Genomic DNA, 22021 nt, shown 5'->3' on the forward strand with positions numbered 1-22021 from the left:
CTCTTTTGTACACAAACATGCTCTCACTCCCGTAACGCAGACAACATTAAATGTCAGACGGAGCCGGGAGTCATAGCTAATGCCTTTCAATTTGCTATTTCAACGCAGGTTGTTGAACTACAAATGGAGTGGAACCTATACTCAGTATCTACACACGCATCTTCATCATCGTCATGACGCTGAAAAATGGATGAAGATGAAGCCCCGATGCCGTCACTGTCCTCTTCTCAGATCTCATCAGAATCCGTCTGATAGTTTACTCATTTGATGTCTGGCAAATGTTGGACTGAAGAGGCTTTTAAATCCCAGGACACGCAGTCCACACACAAAAATGTGCTCTGTTCACTGTTGTTGCTCCAGAACAATGTGCCCATGTTTTTCAGTTCAAAGTGCAAAATCAGAAGCAGGTTTTACGACCTCACACTTAACTGTGAGCAAATCCAATGTCCCACAGGTGACCCGCAGCGCAGCGATAGATTCTATCATTCCATCTTTTGTTAATTAGAGAAAAGGGCACAAGTGCGATGCCAAATCCAAATCAGTCCCCGTAAACTCGACAGCATTAAAAAGCATGTTTACAGCCTGATGCTGCTTTTCCTGACAGGCACCTGTAACCAACAGGTGTGTGCTAACTCCTCCCCCATCAGCGTTATCTGACAAATACTGCGTGGGGCAGTGTGCTCCATTTTGGTCGCATTAATTAGTCTGTCTTCAGCTAAGCACTAATTAGCGCATATCTGTGGATCGGGCCTGCACAGAACACCAGCACGATCCCACCCGAAACATTCAGGCTGCAAAATATACTGAGTCCAGAAAACACGAGGAAGCGTGTCCATCTTTTATATACAGGTGCATATAATCCGACACAAATTAGTGATGTTTCGTTTTTTTTCTCGGGAGACCTTTGAGTTTGTGGCCACTTGTTTAAATGTCTGTAGAAATATTTTGTCACAGTAACCTTCACCCTCACTTCACCCAAATAACATCAGCTCGGAGGTGTTTCGCGGTGCTCCTGTTGTCAGTCAGTTAGAGCTTTTTCCAGGTTTCTGTGATTGCAGATCTAAAGTACCTCCCTGAAAACTGTTCCAGGGAATTCTGCATCATATTCAGGAAACAACAGGAACAACTGGAAGCTGCTGCCATAATGAATTTCTAATACAATCATGTGCAAGTGTCTTTGTATATGGGATGGTTATCTAATCATATTTCCCATTTAGACACATTTAGACATGTTGCTCTCTCATTCGTTTAAATCTCATGCACAATAAATGCCAGGCTTCATTCTGCTTCCTCCTGCCCACAAGTTCAGTGGAAATAGCTCCGAATCCAGCTTAGCATTAAAGATGAGAAAAAGGAACAGATTCAGCGGACCACTCAGATTATTAATGTGGGTTTAATGTTCATAAAGTAAGACTGTAGACGTACAGTTCAACATGTGGAGTGTAAAACACAGATTTGTACTGACCAGATCTCAACAAACAAGTGGAGCAATGAGTATGTTTGTGCCTGAAATCGGATGTATCTGGCTTGTGTTATTTGCCACAGTAACTGTGTGCTCGTGTAATTTGTTCTACAGCAACAACGGTCTCAGTATGTGGAGGGGAAATGATCAAAATACTGTTCAGATATCAAAGTAAGAATTTGACATGTTTTTATAAATCGTGCATATTTAGAGATTATGTAGTTGGACAGTAGAGGAAGACAGTTTCTGTTCTGGCATCCTTAATCGCTTAATATCCACCAGATCATTGGCGACCTGTCTGTGATTAAATTAACATCTACACCTTTAAATAGAATTTTATTTGAAACGCCAACAGAAGCTTTAGACAGAAACATGTTGTTTGTCTAGTCTGCCTGTTTAGCATGTGGCTAACAAACAAACCCTAGACAGGTCACTGATCAGCTGGTAGATGTTGGGAGGTTAAAAATATTTTTTAAATGCATAAATAAAAACATCTTTAAAAGACATGCTACCCTTTGGAAGAACTGTCAGTATAACTGTTGTATATTTCAAACCACTGACATTCCTGTCAGGATGTCACTCGTGTTGTACAACATAACATAACTGACGGGAATATTTCCACAGTGAAACAACGCTCTGTGCCTTTAGTGCAAAGCTGATGAATGTTGTGTAAAAACAGCCAACACACCAATCGAGCTTTACTTCATTGATTTTTTTTTATTGGTTTGATGCTGTTACAATAAAATATATTTAAAAAACAAAAAAAGATTTTGGTCACTCTCTCTTTGAGGAGAAAAGCACTTCAGTTTAAGACAGGACAGACGCTCAACTCACAGGAAAGAAGAGAGAACCAAGACCAGAACAAAGAAAGTGAAAACAAGAGAATCAGCTCCACAGTAGTAGCAATTTGACCTCAACATAAAGCAGAGAACGTTTTTGTGCTGAAATGTATCTTTATCTTGCAGCAGATATTCACTTCACAACATAAATATACTATACAGAGTGATTACACATAACTATCTCAATTGGAACACTAAGTGTGTGTGTGCGTGTGTGCAGGTGGTGTGACAGACGTAAAGGTAAGGCTGGAGGAGTGATTGTCGACGCCCACATCAGTGGACCAATAACAAATGATCTTAAACAGCTGCACAACATTAAAACATTTGACTGTTTTTAACTCTCACTGTCACTCTGACTGTGTGAGACCCTAACCCAGCGTGGGACAGAACAAAGGAAGTGCCACAGATGATGCTGCAAACACAGACTTCAGGGCTGCGATGCAGTGGATGCTCGACTGCCTCGGTTTAAAGCACGCTGTCATTATTCTTTGTGGTACAAAGTTTGGCTCCGCGAGTCGTTGCACACGTTGCTCTTTCACGTAGTGCTCGCTAAATCTGAAGAGAAATGCCCACTAAGCAACACGTCAACAACCACAGGTCAGCTGTACAGCTTGTTGTAAGCTAGCTTTGTCTCGCCGCTCTCGTTGAGCACTGTCGCCAACATCCGTGATGATGTCATCAGAATGGAGCAGTGGGCGGAGAATGAAGATAAATAACTTCTAACATTCTTAAGGCTGAATAAACAAATGAACTATTTATCCTGAAAATTGGAGGTCAAATTTCAACAAATGAGAATAACACCTGATTTTTGTTTATGTACATAATTTTAAAAAAACAAACAAACAAGCAAATGCATCAGCAAAGTCATCAGATATCTCTAAATATTGCCGTCACTTAAAGGGAATCTGTAGTGGAGTTTCCAATTTTATATTTAGTCTTGTGTCCTGTTACAGAGGTGGATGTTCATATTAAACATTCAAATAATGAAGTCAAATAAAGAGAAATCCCTGTGAGCCTGAATGTTTTCCCTCTGACTGGACGCTGTTACAGGAGACATCACACACACGTATACGTCTGTAATTATTTATTCAAGCATGTTAAGTGAAGCTGAAATGAGCTTAACCAGATTCATTAATATCCTTCTCTTATGTTTCACTTCAGTTTTATTTATGTAGCACCAAATCAAGGTACAACAATAATACAATATTATACTTTTCAGTGTTTTGTTTTTAGAAGCTGCCAATAATTCAGTTATTAATACGTTTGAACGTGTGCATCCCAAACATGGTCACCTGGCTGTGACCACAGAAGCTCCACCCACCATTTAAAGGGGGCGGGGCTAAACGAGCTTGAGTGTATCCAGTAGGGTAATGTATTTTAACTTGTAACTGTAATTAAAGCTACTCTCTAAGTGAACAGAACAGGTCCCCTTTAAGCGTGACACAGGACACAAACATTCCTTTTAACATGTCACATAACAGTCCCCTGTCCTGCTACCGTCCACCACATGGACAATGGTGGCTGAAAATAGTCCTCACAAATTTGTTTTGTGTGTTTGCTCAAATCATGTTTTTTCAAGGAAAACTGAAACTCTTTAAACCTCAGTTCAGAAGCACAAAGCAGTCGAGGGCTACTGAGATGTGGGTTTTCACCTCCTTTTGTAATTTTCTGAAAACAAAGGAACTTACTGAAAGCAACAAGTTTGGATCATCTGATCAAAATCCGCGTGAGACGCATCGCTCCTGGATGGCGTGCAGCCCGATGTGTTGAAAAGTGACACCAGTGTGAATGAGCACGTGACTCGCATGGATGAGCCAAATGTGACCAGATGCACCTTTTACTTCCCTGCATCTTTACGGACTGAGCCGAAGGACAAACATTACAGACGTGCTTCTCACGTGTTTGCTGTCATTGTCATTACCAAGTGCACATTGATGCGTCTATTGTAGCTCCTGTCAGCTCCAAAGCTTTGCTGTGTACAGTTTCTCTCTTTTATCTCCTGCGTTGTTTGTCTCTCTCTTCTCTGCCTCTCTCTCACTTTCTCTTCTTGTTGTTTGATAAAACACTTAATGTGTTTTTCTCAATACTGCCTTGGCATTTATATATTAACATCTAGATAGATTTAAACTAAACTTTATTTATGTCTGTTGGGCTTCTCTAGCAGTGCTACTCTAGTCTGACGACATGACATCATCAAAATAATAAAGATAATCTAGGATAAGCATCTAGGATGTAGCATCAGATACTGGGATCAAAAACGTCTCATTCAGATATTAAAATATTACTTTGGAAAGAGAAAACAAATATTTGCTGTAAAAAGTAAACATTTGCTCATCCAGCAAATACCTCCATCCAGTGATGTGACTGCAAATTTCACGCTGAAGGCCTTGTCAAAATTTGGTAGCGATACGACAAAGATATTTTGAGTGTGAATGTTACAGATTGAAAAAGGTGGCAATGAATGACGTGTATCTAAAGAGTAACTGTTTGATGGGCAGCTCTGTGGAATTCATGTTATATTTGCTCAAAATAGATAGAATGTAACTCTATACGCAGGTCGAACTTTAGATGCTTGAAAACAAGTTAGAAAATCCAGTTTATAGGTATAAGGTCACGTCTATGTAGCTCTGCAGGACATGAAAACATTAATATTCAAAATCTCCAAACTACCGGTGAGCACACACGCAGCTTTATAATTCCAAACTTTAAGGAACTTTTTTTCCATCCAACTCAAAACATAAAAAGTGCCACAAAGGTGACCCGGGGGAACCTGTCTAGTGTCATTCAACATTTTCGTCACTCGCTCTTTTCCGTCCACACACACTCTCACCTAGACAAATAATATATGGTGGCGGAGCGTCCTGCTCACGCTCCTCACACACACGCCCTCTTAGCGTGCAGCATCTCGATCAGCAGGTTGTTGCAGGGCACCTCTCCACTCACATGCATGTAGCATAGGTAGTCCTCGGCCTGCGTGCTGAGGGAGCGCAGCTCCGGCAACCGTACCAGCAGCTGGCTGAACTTCTCTTGGAACTGAGGGTAGGCAGACAGGGTGTACTCCAGCAGAGCAGCGTTCACCTGCTCCTGGACGCCCTCCACAAATGCCTGGTTCTCCAGCAATTTTACATCTAAAGAGAGCAAAGTTAGTTCAGGTTAATGTGTGAGCAATTACAAACTGGCTGACGAGTGCAGAAAGAAATCATTCATTTATTAATATGCGCCACATCACCGGTGAGCTGTCCAAGGTGGAGACCAAGGTCGGTTTGGTTAATGCTGGGTTTGAAGTCATATGTAAACAGACACATTTTTGCAGTAGAAATGTGGCTTTTCTAGCAGATGTTGTGCAAAGTCTGTCTCATATATAAAATTTGACATTGGCAGCCTGTTCAGACTACAGAACAAATTCTATAAAGAATGTTAAACCCTACCCATCACCATGAATGTCACACATGGAGGATGTTGTGTATAAAATGCACATCTCCAAAGTCAAAAAATAGGAATTCAAGCCAACAAACATCAAAGCTGTTTAAATGTTTTGTGAACTTGGGGATGAAGTACATCAGCACAGTGTGGAGCTGGAACAAGACATCAGATGTTTCCTTTTTCACAAACTCGTCTTTTTATGTCGGTGGCTTAACAAACAACCACGCCCCAGACTAAACCCTGCATGGGTCACCACAGTGATGAGCGTTGACTCAGCACCATTTAGCCATTTGAAGTAAAATAACTTGTTATAATTTGTTCTGCACATTTCTGTCTTCTTGAGACTAAAGTTTTATTATCAAAAGTTAACTATGGACCAGAGAGGACTGGGAGCTGCTTCAGAAAAGATTTGCAGGTATGTTTTTCACACCAATGTGAAAATTAGTTACCTCTGTAAAGGCTTATGGAGCGATTCACACTGATCATAGCGCTCTGTGTAAAGACCATTTTCATTTAGAAACATTTCTAAGTATCTAACTATTGTTCTGCTATGTCAGTTAACCTTGGCTTTACATGTATGTATATATATATATATATATATATATATACACAGGGTTTTTCATCTTCACCACAGCTGCACATTTTCACCTTGGAATTGCAGTTGTACCAACAGCATCAGAAACACAAACTGAGGCAGAGTCATATCGTGCAGACCCAAACAAAACAATCCTGTTAACTCGAAGGGCGGGGCCTGGTTGTGATGAGCACAAAACGATGAATGAACAATATTATTAGCTGTTTGATGATGCTGAAGGTTCATTTCAGCCCAGTTTGAAGGCTGCGTTATCAGTAACATGAACAGCTCGTTAAGCCACCGGTATGAAGGTTCTACAGGCTTTGTGGTTGGTGTTTGTAATCTGTTCCCACCCAGCAAAAATAAGTTAAAAAGACGCTTTTGACAACAACGAACGTCACCTCAGGTTCAAAGGAAGAGCGCTGAACACGTGTGCATTCCTCAAACACAGCAGATTTGAATCCAGACCTTTCTCCATATCAGTGCTAACCACTCCACTACCAAGTATAACAGTTTACTTATATAGCAGCGACGATTCAACCCAACATTTTAAATAGTGGTGGAGAAATAAAGCCCTTTTAACGGGAAGAGACCTCCAGCAGAGCCAGGCACAGGTGGGGGCCATTATGGGCCATGGATGGGTGGAGGTTGGGAAGGGCTGGCAAAAATGTAGCACACAAAGACGTGTGTTGCAAGTGATTTGAGGGCCATACAAGCTCTACGTGCAACACACAATGACCTGGTCTGATCTATATTCAATTTTAACATTTTTTTTTAATTATGAAAAGTCGGCTTCACTTTTTAGCCAAATTTGGACGTAAAGGTTACCATTACTGACCAACCAGAACTGGCCAAGAAAAGAACATTTTTCCCTCTCAGAGCAAAAGGTGCAGCAGGACTCAAGGCTTTATTTCAAAATCGGTTTAAAAGCGCTCATAAATCATTCATTTGAGGGATAAATACACTGAAAAAAAAGGGATTGGCCATCTCTTGGATTTATGTAAGCATCTTGCGTGTATTTAACACAAGTGCCTCATGCTTTAAAGTTAAGTGTAACTATATAGTGTAGAAGCTACATGATATGCAGAGAGGGTAGATTAAATTGTTCATATCATGTTTGATTGAAGTAAGTCAATAATATAGCAACGTTAAATCTCGCGACCCTGCACGGGATTCCAGTCTCGCACTCTTTGGATCGTGGTTTGAGGAAGGCATCCATCTCAGGCAAGTCGAGCAGCCGCCTCTACTTTTTTCAGTTTACCGAAAACAGTAAATTGGGTGGTTGTTACATTAAAAAAGGCTTCCTTGTAATTTGAACACAAAAAGTTCATGTTTCTTTCTTGAATGTAATTAAATCATGCAGGATCTGTTTAATTTGTTCTTGTTGAGATGACCTGATACAATCTAGTGAGAGTGGTTAGTTGCTGGACTCATGAAATTCACAAGATCACACGAGATTTCAAGCTGCAGTAAAATCAGTGGAGTTATAGGAGGCAGACAACTGCACACACACCGTGCATGCTATCGCTATTTATTGTGGTTTAACTTGTCAAGGACAAAAACGTACAGAAAATTCTGCATCAAGCCTTGAAATCACAGCTTTCCTGCTTTTGTTAATTCTGGATTGGTGGTTAGTGCTGTTGCCTCATAGCAAGAAGGTTCTGGGTTCAAATCCACAATCTGCCTAGTTTGCAGTGGTTTCTCTCTGGGTGCTCTGATTTCCTCCCACAGTTAAAAGTCGTGCAGTTATTAGAGTTAAGTTAATTTGTGATTCTTAATTACCGTGAATGTGAGTGCAAATGGTTGTTTGTCTCTATGTGATAGAGCTGTCAGTTCAGGGTTATACCCCTGCAACCCGGATAAAGAGGATGGTAGTCATTGTAGATCCATTCAGCTTTTATGTTAACCACACTCTAGACTTTGTTGAACATTATGTAATATGAAGTCAACATGTAGTATTTAAGTGACCAAGTAGTATTGGGGTAAAGGTTATTGAGTAATGTTCAAATAAAATGACAAAATTGCGAAGAATTAAAATATTCCAAGAGCTCAACTTACTTCATCTGAACATGTTTCAGTCGCGTTTTATCAACACAACATGCACAGGCTTATTGAATATGAATAAGTTGTGTTGGTTTAACTCAGTTGTTTAAGTTTCTGCCAAAGAAAAACAGTTGTGTGCAACCAATGTCCACATGGCCTTTTTTCAGTACTAGCTTTATGTGTATGATGTACCTATACTTTATGTATTTAGTAAGGTGAATGCGTGTGGGTGGCTGCGTGTGTGTTTTTATGCGTGCGCGGTGCATGTGAGACAATAGGCGAGCCCTCTGGTGGACTGGCATTCAGCATCAGCTGAGCTCATCGTTGAGAATCCATTCACGCAGTAATTAAATGTTTTGAATCAATGTTCTGAATCATCTTTTCAAACTGCTTAAGGGCAATTAAATTACCCCTGACAAACCTGACTCTGAAGATGAGGGAAAGCAACAGAGCAAGCAAAGGAGCCACTGCCAAAGGCAGCAAATATTTTCTGCCTATGACAAGTGCTCTCCTCATTCAAAAAGCTCTTTGTTCCCTGCTTTGCCAGCGCTAAACAGCAAACACTTCAGGGAATCTGTTCGAGCCACATTTATGCTCTCTCCATCTGCACAAGCCGCTACATGAATGCCGGCCCTGCTATCAAATGATAGACCCATCCATTACGCTTCTTTTGAATGCCATTAGTGGACAATGGAGGAGGATGTCTTTGTTAATATCAGCTTTTGTCAAGCCTAGAAATTTAATTAAGTGAATTTATTGGAGGGAAAAAGGCCAGTTTGGAAAACACTTGTAACCTCATAGATAAAAATGCTCCTGCAGATTATCTGCAATTGTGACATTTTTTTCATTAGGATATCAGTGTTGCTATTCACAATCTGAGAAAAGACAGCACCAGTATGGCCGTGCAGCTCCATGAAGTTGATTGATTTTTGCATCTGCTAGCCTTTGAAAAATGCGTGATTTACAGACCACACACATAAGTCCACACTTTTCAAAACAGTTTTATTTGCAAAAAAGGTCAAAAGGTTCCCTCTTACTGTACTTAAATAATCATTTTTAGAAGAAGAGACTTTCTATCTGAAATGTCTGTATTGTGTCTCCTCCTTCAGCCTCTAAGCTGAGAAACTTATCAGCAGTTTGTAAAAACATCGTAGTAAGTTGGATGGAAGCAACGGTAACGGTGCCGGATGCTAGTTATTTGCCGTCATAATGCATCCCCTCATTGTATTGCAGCAATGATGCACAAACAAGATGACTCACTTGGGTTGAAAAGGAGGAGGAATTTCAGACAGGCGATCTCTCTGCGGTCGACCTGCAGCACCCGCAGCCTCGCTGCCAGCTCCTGACCTCTTTGGACCAGACTGGAGAGTGTCCCCTCAGCCTGAGACAGGATGGATGACAGCTCCACCTGCAACACGGGCTACTGGTTATTTCCTTTGCCCCTTATATTCATGAGACTTTAGCAAAGACAAATATCCCGGGTTAGTGCGTTGGAGGATTTTTTGCCTGTTTAGCACATGGCTAACAAATCCACTCCCCCTGGACGGGGCAGCAGTGAGCGGGGGACACGATTACATTCAAAACCCAAAGGCTTGGATCACCTCTGAGTACATAAGTGTGACATTTTATTTTTTTCCACAGTGTCATGTTAAGTATTTGACTTTCCAAACACTAAAGCTTACTTGTTCCCCGAGGTTAACTGCACCCATTTTGTAGAGAATATCGATCCCGGGGAAATTCCAGAGTCCCTGCACCTCACAGTGATGACAGTCTAACCACCAGAATTATATATGCTTGCAAACACTGATGTAAGGTGAATTAAATAAAGACAAAGAAACATAAATAGCCTTAACTTTAACACTAAACTGGACTTTGAGAGATTTATTGGATAAACGGCCTTTCCAGAGTTTCCCTTTTTTTCTATATGTCTGTTAAGTTTATTTCACTAATAATTGTTGGCAAATAAAAAAAACTATATGTTTTTTTTGATGAGACACATATGTCTCTCTATATTTAGTTTAGAGCATGGAGATTTTGCATTAGAATTTGAACTACTGTTAGGATCAGAATATGTTAGTACAGATATCAACAGCCAGTGAAATATAAATGAATACTGCTAAACATAGTGTATATATATTTTTATACGAAAACAGTAAAAACAAAACTCCTCTGGATTGGGTGCAATGTGTGGAGCACACTGGGTGGTGTGCTGATGGGAAGTTGTGCGAGGGAGTTGTTACCTCCTGGCCGGTCACCAGCAGAATGCTGTCTTCCTTTGCGTGTTGCACTTGTCTGAAAATGTGATCCAGGACGAGCAGTTCAGACCAGCAGTTATGAAGCAGCTTCATTTGATCTCCCACCTTCAGGAAACGCAGACAGACGCAAGAAAAGCAGACAAAGAACAAAGATGAACTCAGTGGAAAACAAAAGACATCTCATATTGTTTCATAAACTCGCTCTCACATTGAGCTCGTTTCTGACCAGAAAGACGAAAAATATTTACACCACTGTCACCAATTAGTTTAAAAATAAAAGGACTATGGGGGGAAAAATTAGGCTTTTAATAGCAAAACATCTGTGTGTGTGTGTGTGTGTGTGTGTGTGTGTGTGTGTGTGTGTGTGTGTGTGTGGCCCAGCAACACCTAGGACCTCTCCAGCCTCCTCACCTCTCCCCAGCACCCCCACCTTTCCCTTTTCTGCTCTGCTCTGGGGGATGGGTGCATATGTGTTTCCCCCCACCCGACTGTATCACACCCATAATCCTGCTGCCACAATATTGTCTGTAAAGTGAAGGACACAGCAGTCAGTAATTTTGCGGTCGCAGCTGCTAATAGGCCCAGACCCCATTCATCTGACATGGAGCTGACAGAATTACAGTCCATCTGAATGAAGCTATATATCAGTCACAGAGGTTGCAGTCTTGCCACAACACTCATCTGCACCGGTGCAGTGGTGGGGGTCTGGGCGTGCAGTGATAAAGGAAGGGGTTAAGGAAGCAAGAGGTCTCGGCGACCTCCTTTGCTTCCTCTCCAAGAGAAGTTGGACACTCAGCTGCGGCCCACAAAAAAAAGCTCAGAAATAGCAGGCTGAGTGTAGAAGGAAGGCATTTCTTTCATTTGCCACATGGATTCTTAATGTTTGTGTCTCTGCTGGGTTGAAACTGATATGTCAGGTATATACGTGTTAAGTGTCATATTACCTGTGAGGGCCATATTTTATGAAATGACAGGAAACTGTAAATGTTGTCTGTCATAGTCTACTGCCTTTACTGACATCGCAACCGCACACTGATACTGTATCCATTCCTCTGCAGAGCAGCCAACCGTGATGATATTTCCCAAGCGATATCTGTGTTGCATGTGGAAAAGGTCACCGATGGGCGGGTTGGCAGTTCAGGAATTTTTAAAAATCATCACCTATTTGGTTAAAAAAGCTGTAAGCAAATTTTCTAGATTCTGAATGTAGCAAAAACAACCCCTAATTCTATTTCTATGCTTTGTTGTGTCAGCAGTAACCTCACAGATGGCTTCATTTGGTCATCAGTTGGTTTTCACATTGATAAAATAAAGTCTGGTTAAACTTTGGTGTAATAATTTGGGCTTCTTGCTACTTTCTTCTTATTGGACAGCCACAGCTATATGATTGAAGTTTGCTTTTTTGTAATGACAACAGAACAAAAGAACAGGGCTACAAAAAAATCTAAATCAGAGGACTTATTGATTATATCTCAAAACACTTTAACTTGATTCCAGCTATCAGCTGAACCCTTGTTTTAACTGTTCAGGGTTCCAAAAGCGTTCCAGCAACTATACTGGCCCAAGTACTGCAAGGCAGAATGATCTGATATGAACACAGCTTTATTCTCGAGGTAGAGAATGATGAATGTACTTCACCATTCCTTCTAGGTCTGTTTCCAGCCTTGATCTTCCAAAGACAGCTATTACATTTTGAGTTGCAGAGGCTGGACCTGGCCCTGCCAGCTAACAAATATGGTGTTAGTGACTTTTAAGAAAATATATTAGTTTTGACAGTTCTGGTCAAAGTGGCAACTTGGGAACAGAAATGTGCATGCAGCACCAGTGCAAGCATGGGAATATAGCAGCAGAGCTTCTTGCATGCCAATCAGTCAGTTATTTATCTTCTGAGCTTTGATAGAGAAGTGATATGACAGTTTTTCAAACAAACCTGGGGGTTGTTTGCTTTCTGTGCACCTGTGTTTAGTAACTAGCGAAACACTTGGAGTACTGCGGTAACACTCTGAGTGCACGTTCACTAATATATCACACACTCTGGGGAGCAAAGAACACAAGCAATAATTCATGACCAGAAAGCAACATTCAACTAATCCAAAGTTTTTGATTTAATATTTAGATGTGATCTTTAATAAGTTTGACCCTGCAGTCATTCCAAAATGCAGTTTTTGCCTTCTGTCCATATTTTCATGAATAACGTGTATTTTAAGTAAAATTTCCAGCCTTTAGTAGCGTTTGTGTTCATTGTGTGCATCTCAGCCACGTTTTCCATCATCACCAGGTGAGCAGAAGGTCAAACATATGACAGACAAAGGCCACCTCTGGGGAAATTGCAGCAATCGATAGCTTTCATTCGGCAAATAATTTAGTAACAATGTAGGCAAGCGCAGAGAAGAGCTGCGATGGAGAGCTGACATTCCCCCGTTATCGTCTGCATGGAATGTAATTATCCAGCCCAGGGAAACGGCTCTTTCAGCGGGAGGCTTTCTTGGCAAAATATGCACAGCTTTGTTCTCACTGTCCATGTTGGCTGTCCACTGTGCATAAAAATGGTGTAAATGTCAGCACAAGTACATTGGATGTGTATAAAAGGAGACTCCTGGCAGGGAAATGAAACTTGTGAGAAAAGCTGTCACTTCAAAATAAGGATATAAGAGGAAAACCAGCATTATTCATCTTTTTCCGTATTTTGGTTCATGGCCTGACAAAACTTTTATGAACGGGGAATTAGACATTAATGCAAATTAGAACATATTTCAAATCTGAAGCGATATAATTATGTTTTAAAAGCTGTTGTTTAGTCTGACATCTAGAATTAGACATTTCATGAAGTCCGTGAGAACCAAACCAGTCCAAAGTAAATCTGTTGTTTGTCAGATTTAGGTTTCTCTATAGCAGCAATACTTGCTTGAAAATGCATTTACAACATATCTTACTAAGAATGTTATATATATCAGATATTATAATACCATCACGTTGCCTTCCAACTACCAAGCAATGGGTTAAAAAAAGAAGCACTCGTATTTATTATTGTTCTGTCGTGATTGATTATGTCTGTTTGTCCAAGCAGGAAAAATAATTGTGCAGCATGTACTAGCAGTCCTGCTACTAGTACTATGACTACTACTAATTATAATAATGTGCTCTTTTAAATGAAAGCTACAAATTATATGCTGTAATTACAACTATTTCTAAGTCTGATTAAAATGTTTTATATTAAATAACAAAGCCTAAGGTTACAGAAGGCTAAGGTTAGCTCTCATTGATTTCCTGCTGCCGGGTTATATATATGTACGAGTAAATAATTTGATATTAGCAAAAAGAAAATCACCTTTGTATCTTATATTCAGTTTTTAATTAGTTTGCATTATTTGAAGACTAACATGAAGTATTTGTGTAACCCATGCTAATCTTCAGAGGTGTATCCCCCCCCCAGTAATACCTTCTCCATTTACATTATTTTAAATATCACTGATAATTGGTGAGAATAAATGACCATTATTATGTTTCTAGCTGTAAATTAATAACTGGGAATGGGCATGTTGTGGAATGTTCCAGCGTGTGCATATTTTGTCATAATGTGTTGTTTTTTGTGTTTCTTCCACAAAATTTACATTTTGGTTTTGTGACTCTGTGACACCATGAGTGCAGTGGGTTTCTGACAATCACTGAAGAGATAGGCCGAGCATAATGCTCTACTGTTGCTTCACATAAAGTGAAGTAGTAATAATAATTATAATTAATATAAATGTATTTGTGCATCACAGAGTTAAAAGTGCTCCTCAGCTCAAATGTATAAGCATGCATGTTCCAACATGCAGACGCATTGTCAACCATGCGGTCCAACATTAATTCCAACACACTTCTATACCTACAAATAGATGCAATATAGAGGGAAAGATTTTTAAAAATGACTTTTCAGCAGTTGTATAAAACAAACCACAGATTCAGCCAAACTGGAAAGCGCAAATAGGTATGATATGTGAGTCCTGAGTAGCTGTTGACTTGCTGCTGTATTCTGCACCAACAGGAAACTGGCTAAGCAGGAGCAGCAGTTAAAGTTCCAGATGATTGAATGACAGTAAAGATTTGATTTTGGGGGGATATATCTTCGATGAAGGAAACGAGACTGGATGAGCTTAGCGAGCTTAGTCAGATTCAATATTTAGATGTTGGTCAAAGATGATCCCAAGCAGATGATTTGATGTTACTGGTGAGGAGGCCAAGGTCCTGACCTCCTTAGAGGAGCTGTCAGGACCAAACACTAGAACATCTTTTTAACTAAAACTGAGAGGATATTTATCCCATTTATCCCAAAACTTTGTACTGTGCTTGTGTCGACTGTATACCAACACACACTTTGTACATTATCAGTAGAAAGAATTAATTCAATTCAATTCAATTTTATTTATATAGCGCCAAATCACAACAAAAGTCGCCTCAAGGCGCTTCATAGATACAGAGAAAAACCCAACAATCATATGACCCCCTATGAGCAAGCACTTTGGCGACAGTGGGAAGGAAAAACTCCCTTTTAACAGGAAGAAACCTCCGGCAGAACCAGGCTCAGGGAGGGGCGGCCATCTGCTGCGACCGGTTGGGGTATACCGACGCAGTATAAAGATACCTCGTTGTGTTAGTGTGAGAAGATGCAACCAAAAAAACCATCATCCCCACAATGGGAGCTTTGTCTCTGCGACAATAAACAGACAAAGTAACAATAAAATAACAATAAATAAGTAACAATAAAATAAATTAATCAGCATGCATCGATGTTCTCAGAAACAAATAATCATTTTTAGTCCATTCAGTTCATACTTTGAGTTGCTATTTGAGCAGGACAGTGAGCTCGAATAAAATGTTATAAAATCTGGAAGCTGTGAGCTACACTTACTCAATAAAGCTTTCCAAACACACACACACACACACACAAAGAGCTTACAAAATCGTACAAAAACATCAGAGGGCCTAATACTGTGTTTAATGTTTGAAACTAATAAGATGTTACGTCTTATTAGTCTTATTAGATGTTAAAATTCATCGGATCTGTAGACCAGAGCAAAACCCATGAAGGATTTTGGAAAAACATTCTTATATTTAACATTTTAAAAAACTGTTCGGCCTCTGACAATGGGGGAGAGAGGGGTGGGGGAGAGAGGGGTGGGGGAGAGAGGGGTGGGGGAGAGAGGGGTGGGGGTTAGTGTTTGTCACTGGAGAAAGAAAAACTGAGCTCAATGGGAAGAACTGTTACAATTCAAATTCCATCTCCCTGCATGCAGGCTGGACTCACAGAAAGGTTTATCTGACGATCATTGTAGGTTTTCTTGTGTTTTCTTTTTTTGGTAATTTTGCATGATTAGTTTTTGACTTGACTGCATAAATTGCTGTATGCATGATCTTTTTGCTGCAAGCAGTAAATCCAGTCATAAGGAAACCACTCAATGCTTTTCACATGCAAGAATATGAACCACTGGCTCCTCACATCCAAGACCCAGGAGTAAATATCTAGACGTGACTGCGTGTGAAGCAGGAAAGGAGCAGAGCTGCTCTGACTGTACCTCAGTAAATAAACTGCATCTGATGAAAAGACACCAAGGACCAAATCACACCAAGGACAGCATCAACCTTTTGTTGCTAGTTAAACTGTTTAATTGGTAGAATCCCTTTGGCCATGGCTGGTTGACAGATGATTGTTCGTCAGCACAGACACATCATATCATGACTTATTGAAGAAGGTGACATTTTCGTCTTTGTTGTGTTACCTGTCTGATTTGTCAGGAAAGAATAATAATTCTCCATTTTCACTCAGAATACGAGGTGTGCGTGCAGCAGTGCCATCAGCAGCAGCGCAGTGAGTTCTGACTTCGTTCTGACTGCGCTGCTAAAGCTTACAGCGTACACAGACGGGTCGGCACACAGACAGATGTTTGATCATCATTCTCTGAGGTGTGTGTGATATTATCACCTACCAGGAGGAAATAAGAGGCTGAAAGTGCTGTGTTACACAGCTAAACGACATCAGACCAACTAGTCCAGTTACTCCAACTGCAGCTTTTTAGAGCTGCGCAGTGTTGGAAATAACAGTTCAATATCAGGAACACTGATTTTTCAAGAAAAACTTATTGAAGGCACTGACTGTAACAGGACATCATATAATGTAATAATGGGGACTGGTGACAAATTAAAGGAAAAGGTTGACTCTGTTATGCTTGGTGAGGCTTTTTGCTGCCATGGTTTAGGTTTGCTTATCCCCATCTACGGGCCACAATCATCAGGTTTATGCACTGGCCTTCACACACCAGATCTCAGCCCAACCAAACACCTGTATGACATGTCACCAGCATACTCGACCAAATAAGAGAAGATTTTTTGGCAGAATGGTGTTTCTCCCTTCAGCAGATTTAGAGAGATTTGAAGAATTAAAGCTGTTCTGGTTGCTCAACACCTTAGAAAGACCCTTGTTTTCGCTTTAATCTGTCATTACTGTCATACATCATAATTATTGAAGTTTAATAGAGCACTTCTTTCTGTTCGTTTAGAGGAAAAAAACATATTTTAAGAGTTATGAAAAAGAAATTCTCCTCTGCAGTAAAAATTAACGGGACATTTGAGAAATGTGAAATCAGAAATAGCATTCACATGAATTCAAGCAAGTGAGAGCCTCTATGAGAACGTGATAGCAGCAGCAGTAGTGCTGGGAACACTTTCTGAATGGACTGCGAGTGGATTGTGAGTCAGCCGTGGGCGCCAGCTTCATCACATTTGAATTGCATTCATGTGTTTGTTGGGTCTGAAAGCCTGTGAACTTATTAATACAGACTTAAAACAAGCCATCGTCTTAATCCTTTTCAGAAACGGTAACATTGCGGCACCGTGCTCCCTTTTTCTGACAAACAGCAAACAGAAACAAAGGAAGAATGGATTCAGCCGTCCTTGTAAAAAGCTTTTGTGAGCGTGATGAACTTTTATTTTTTCACTTCTGCATATTTTAGACATAACCATAAAAGATCTTCAGAAATGTTCGGCTTTTACTGCTTGATTGTCACTGGATCAATATGTGTTTTCTTTCGTATCTTTTATTTCAGTTTTTATTTGTGAATTCTTGGAAAACCAAATGTGGGACTCAAGCGGCTGAGTCTGAGAAAACATCCCTCAAATCTAAACCGACAGATTCTTTTTGGGTGAATGCGCCACATGAAAATTCTAATTTTGGGTTATGAAGCATTTTCTGGTAGATCTCAGGTTTACTAAAATACTGCATGGAGCCTGTATGTACATGTATTGTGTCTTTGTCACATGTTTTGCAAGTGAAACCATGTACGGTTCATTTCAAACACTCAACACGGTAAAGAGTTTGCTACTCACCCTCAGCTCCTTAAAGAAGATGCAGCTCCGAGCCCACTCCACTATGGAGAACAGAGTCTGGTCTGCCATCCGACACATGAGGCTGAAGGTGCTGGGCTTTTCCAGCCGACCCCGGCCGTTTTGCTCCTGTTGCAGGTGAGTCACAATCTTGTTCTGGACGACCAGCTCGTCCGGGTCACAGCGCAGCAGCTCCAGAACCAGTGGCGGCAGGCTGGGGGGTTGCAGCGAGGCTGAGGGGTACATGTCTGGGTAAGGGTATCCTGTAAGAGTCTCAGGGGAGCTGGTGTAGTCGGGACACTCGGCTTTAATCGCCCTTCCGGGAAAGGCTGTGTACTGGTACTGGGTGGTGAGGGGCACGTGTGACTGCATGGCCATACCCAAAGACGGGGGTCCGTAGAGATTAGCCTCGTAGTCTGTGGGAGTGATGGAGCTCGGGGTGGAGGGGAGCAGGCTTTTAGAGATGGTGGGAAGGGTGTGCAAGGTGCCAGTGAAGCCGTAGTCTGCCTGCAGAGGAGAGGCTGGCGGAGGAGCCGTGCTCTCCAACTTGAAACCGTTGGATCGTATCAAAGCTTTCTTCTGCTGTTTCAAGGCCCTGTCTCTCTTGTACATGGGGCCAAATTTATTCCTACCCCCACGCATGCGATCTGCACGCACCGCTGTCACACATGAGACAAAAGGAGAAAACAGGTTTACAGACCCAAAAACCATCGACTGCCTCTTACACTGTGCAGACGTGCTGAGCTTTATGAGCACTAAACTCTTGTTCACAGTATTCCTACAAAGTAATTAACAGCCTTGTCTGTCTTTTTTTTTTTTTTTTGCTTCCCTTTTTAGGGCTGAGAAGAATCCCCGAGGAGTCTGTGCAGCTTTACTCCTTCTTCCCCGGGGAGTCTCCAGAATTTTATCAGCAAGACAAGAATGTGTCGTTTTTCTGCTACGGAAGCAGGTGCTTTCCTTTGCATTGCTGTCTGGGAATCAATCCCATCCCATGTGTGCAGGAAACACTGCATGATAGCCAGCACCATCGCATAAAGAAGTGGCCTCAGATAGACTTTAATATTATTTATTAGATTTATTTTATCATATTAAAATAAATGGTGGCAAATCACAGGCAAAATGTCCCTGTTTCATTATTATTATTATTATTATTATTATTATTATTATTATTATTATTATTGTAGTAGTTTACCTTCCAGCCGCATCCCAACACTGAGGCATTTCTGGAACCGACAGAAGGGACATCTTTTCCTCTGGGTCTTGTCTATTTTACACTCCTGGTTTTCCGCACACGTGTACCTCTTGTTGTTCTGCACTGTCCTCTTGAAGAAGCCCTGAAAACGAGCGACACACTGGTATCAAACGACTGGGTTTAGATTTCAAAATAAAAGGTCGAGAGCGACTGCCGTTTTTGTATTTAGATTTAATTATTTCGAAGCACATTTCATTAACATTAAAGCCTTCACACGTTAGCTAAATTGGGATAACGTAAGTGTCCATTTTTCGCTGCATTTATGTTTCACGGACATTAAATTCAGACAAGTTCAGCAGTTATTTCTAACAGCTGGAGAAGCAATAATTAGCAGCAGGTTTGTGGTTAGCGCTCATTTTCAAATAAATAAAAAAACCATGTCCTCGCGCATGTCCTCGCGCATGGCTACCGTTTGCGTACCTTGCAGCTCTCACAGGTGAGCAGGCCGTAGTGATATCCAGACACTTTGTCTCCGCACACAGGACACAGCTCTTCCAGGTCCTCGTCGTATGTGTACTCCATCACCTTTAAAGTCACACCTGCCACACACACGCACAGTGAGTCTACCATGCAAATCGCCTCTGATAATTATTTCTGCCGTGTTTTTTAAAAGAATTATCAATTATAAAAAACGAATAAAAAAAAATACAGATTCGCGTAATATTGTGCATTATTCCAACAAACATGACTTTTTACTTTTCGGCACTTAATCATTTTCCTACAATTTATTGTAGTTTCATCTCAACCTTTGACAGTTTGTTTTCATGTGAATGTGATATGAAATAACGATAATGTGTTTTTTTTCTAATAGAAGTTTAAATACATAAATTGCAATAAATCATTTAATTATTTTACAGGCATTTCTAGATGTAAATTATGAAATGTGTTTACATCATACAGTTAAATAAATGTTATGTAGGAGTGGAATTATTGGGTTATGTAAGATTTTAAATGAATAAATTATATTTTTTTAAATACATAAAAATAAAAAATAAATAAAAACAAATTAGATGAAAAACACAAGAGCGGATGTATTTAAAGACTTTTGCCCGAAAGGTTATTTAAGTAAATTTAAGCTTTAATTTTGTGTGTTGTTAGAGAAGCTCATCTCTACGGAGGCATACCGCAGAAAAACGTTATGCGTATATCTACCTGTTTTTTATTTTTTTATTTTAAATTAAGAAAAGTCAAATAAAAATGAATCTACATACAGCCACTATCGGCATCAATGAGACTCTCTCTATTGCATTATGAAATAACTGACAGACTATTCTTAACAACGAAATGTGTCTGCAGTTTGTTGTTGTGGTTTTGTTGCTTTCACCTGATCTGACTCCGCTGCTGAGTCTCGTGGTTCAGTCTCTAAGCTGACGTCGTTCATGAACCTACAGACACACGCGGCGGTGACTGATTATCCGGCCAAATGTTTACTTTTAGTTTTTTATTTTTACCGTTTTTGTTTGTTTGTCTTTGACGTTTCTGTAGAAACTGTCCGCACACACTGAAGTGAATCGGCGGTAAAACGAAATGAAGGCCGCTGAACAGTGAAGTGTGGAGGCCTCGCAGTTTGACGGGTAGTATTATTATTAGATCATAAGCAATATCATATTTTTTTCTTTATTTTTCACAGAGCAGCAATATTTCAAGATTTTAAAACAATGTAAAAAAAATGACAGATGTTTTCCTGGACTGATGATTGTTTCAGTTAATTGAAATTTGCATTGAGGAAAAAATGCTGCCGTCTTATTTTCAAACAGTCTGAATTAACTTAATAATTAAACGACGCGTTGTGGCTCTTTGGAGCTTGTGTGTTTCTTTGAATATTTTTCTGACTGCATGTCGCTGATTTTTGTTTCTTGACAAGCATTTGGTTAAAATAAAAAGTCACAGCTGTGAAGGTGACAGAAGCTGGAGTGTAGAAGGCCATGTAGGAAAACGGAGGCACTTACCGTGAGCCTTGTCTCCCAACATTTGAGCAGCAGACAGCAGGCAGGCAGTGATGATTGTCTGATGATTAAAACCTGGATGTAGGTGTTGCAGCAGCCTTGCATGGGCTGCAGAGGAGAGCAAAAGAAAGAAAGAAAGAAAGAAAGAAAGGCCAACAGAATTCCGGGTGAGTGCTGTCTATATCGGGATGCTTTAGGACCCAGAAGGGCCAATAGAAAGTGTAGTACGATGATGACCATTCACGAGCTCAGAGTGAAACTCCTTTCCTTCGCTCGCTCTTTACTGCGATTCCCTTATCGCCAAAGTTAGGCTGCCACGCTGCTATTGGTGGATGCCGAGTCATGTGACAGATGCTCTCCGCAGCCACAGAAAAATGCCTGGACAGAAGAGCCGAGCCGATGGAGGAGACGCACTAAACGTGCAAGTGAATGAATAAATTGTCAGAGAAGATTAGAAAAGCGCTCAGCTTTCGACGTTTAGAGAATAAAACACGCGTGTTTTCTTTCGATCTTTGTTTTCTTCTTTCATCATTTGAATGATCCACATGGTTGCATTACAGTAGAAAAAGAAATGTTTCAACTCTGGTAGGCTTAAAACAATTTAACGTTAATAATAATAACTGGGAAAAACGAAACAGGCTGTTTTAGTGTTTTAGCGTATTTCTGTACGATTACTCTAAAAGATATTGTTACTGTAGTTTTGTTAGTTTTTATGTGAGTGTGTTGCACATTTCATGTAATCAGAAGAGATTTTAAAAATGAGTTTATGTTTAATCGTACAAGCCTAAAAACCCTAAACCTAATTATGCTACAGGCTAACTCCTTATAGGCCTACATATAGATATTGCTTAGTAAGTCTATCAGCTTA

At 40.4% G+C, this 22021-nt stretch overlaps 2 protein-coding genes across 2 annotated transcripts in view; one reads left to right on the forward strand and one right to left on the reverse strand.

Annotated features, from left to right (window-relative positions):
• Window positions 1–3229, forward strand: part of adgrd2 (adhesion G protein-coupled receptor D2) — a 66832-nt gene extending 63603 nt beyond the window's left edge. The window contains exon 26 of the mRNA XM_082555282.1: window positions 109–3229. Within this exon, the coding sequence (XP_082411408.1) occupies window positions 109–116 (8 nt within the window). The 3' untranslated portion in view covers window positions 117–3229. The remainder of the gene's footprint in view (window positions 1–108) is intronic.
• On the reverse strand, window positions 2160–21417 carry LOC309719280 (nuclear receptor subfamily 5 group A member 2-like). Its single transcript, XM_082555290.1, has 7 exons — window positions 21157–21417; window positions 19628–19746; window positions 19148–19289; window positions 17959–18614; window positions 10582–10701; window positions 9602–9749; window positions 2160–5429 (listed from the first exon to the last, which is right to left on the reverse strand). The coding sequence occupies exons 1-7, from the start codon at window positions 21176–21178 to the stop codon at window positions 5176–5178; spliced, it is 1461 nt and encodes a 486-aa protein (XP_082411416.1). The 5' UTR covers window positions 21179–21417; the 3' UTR covers window positions 2160–5175.
• Between the last annotated feature and the right edge of the window lie 604 nt (window positions 21418–22021).

Source organism: Aulonocara stuartgranti (assembly GCF_965226115.1).
Source record: "Aulonocara stuartgranti genome assembly, chromosome: 12".
Lineage (NCBI taxonomy): Eukaryota > Metazoa > Chordata > Actinopteri > Cichliformes > Cichlidae > Aulonocara > Aulonocara stuartgranti.

What these genes read in the sequence shown, in the direction of transcription:
- LOC309719280 (XM_082555290.1), bottom strand. Translation starts at nt 21,178, where the DNA reads ATGTTGGGAGACAAGGCTCACG. An exon ending in TCTTCTTTAAGGAGCTGAGG is followed by an intron (nt 10,702 to 17,958) that starts GTGAGTAGCAAA and finishes CGTTTCCTGAAG; the next exon opens with GTGGGAGATCAAATGAAGCT. An exon ending in CCTCCTCCTTTTCAACCCAA is followed by an intron (nt 5,430 to 9,601) that starts GTGAGTCATCTT and finishes TGCTCTCTTTAG; the next exon opens with ATGTAAAATTGCTGGAGAAC.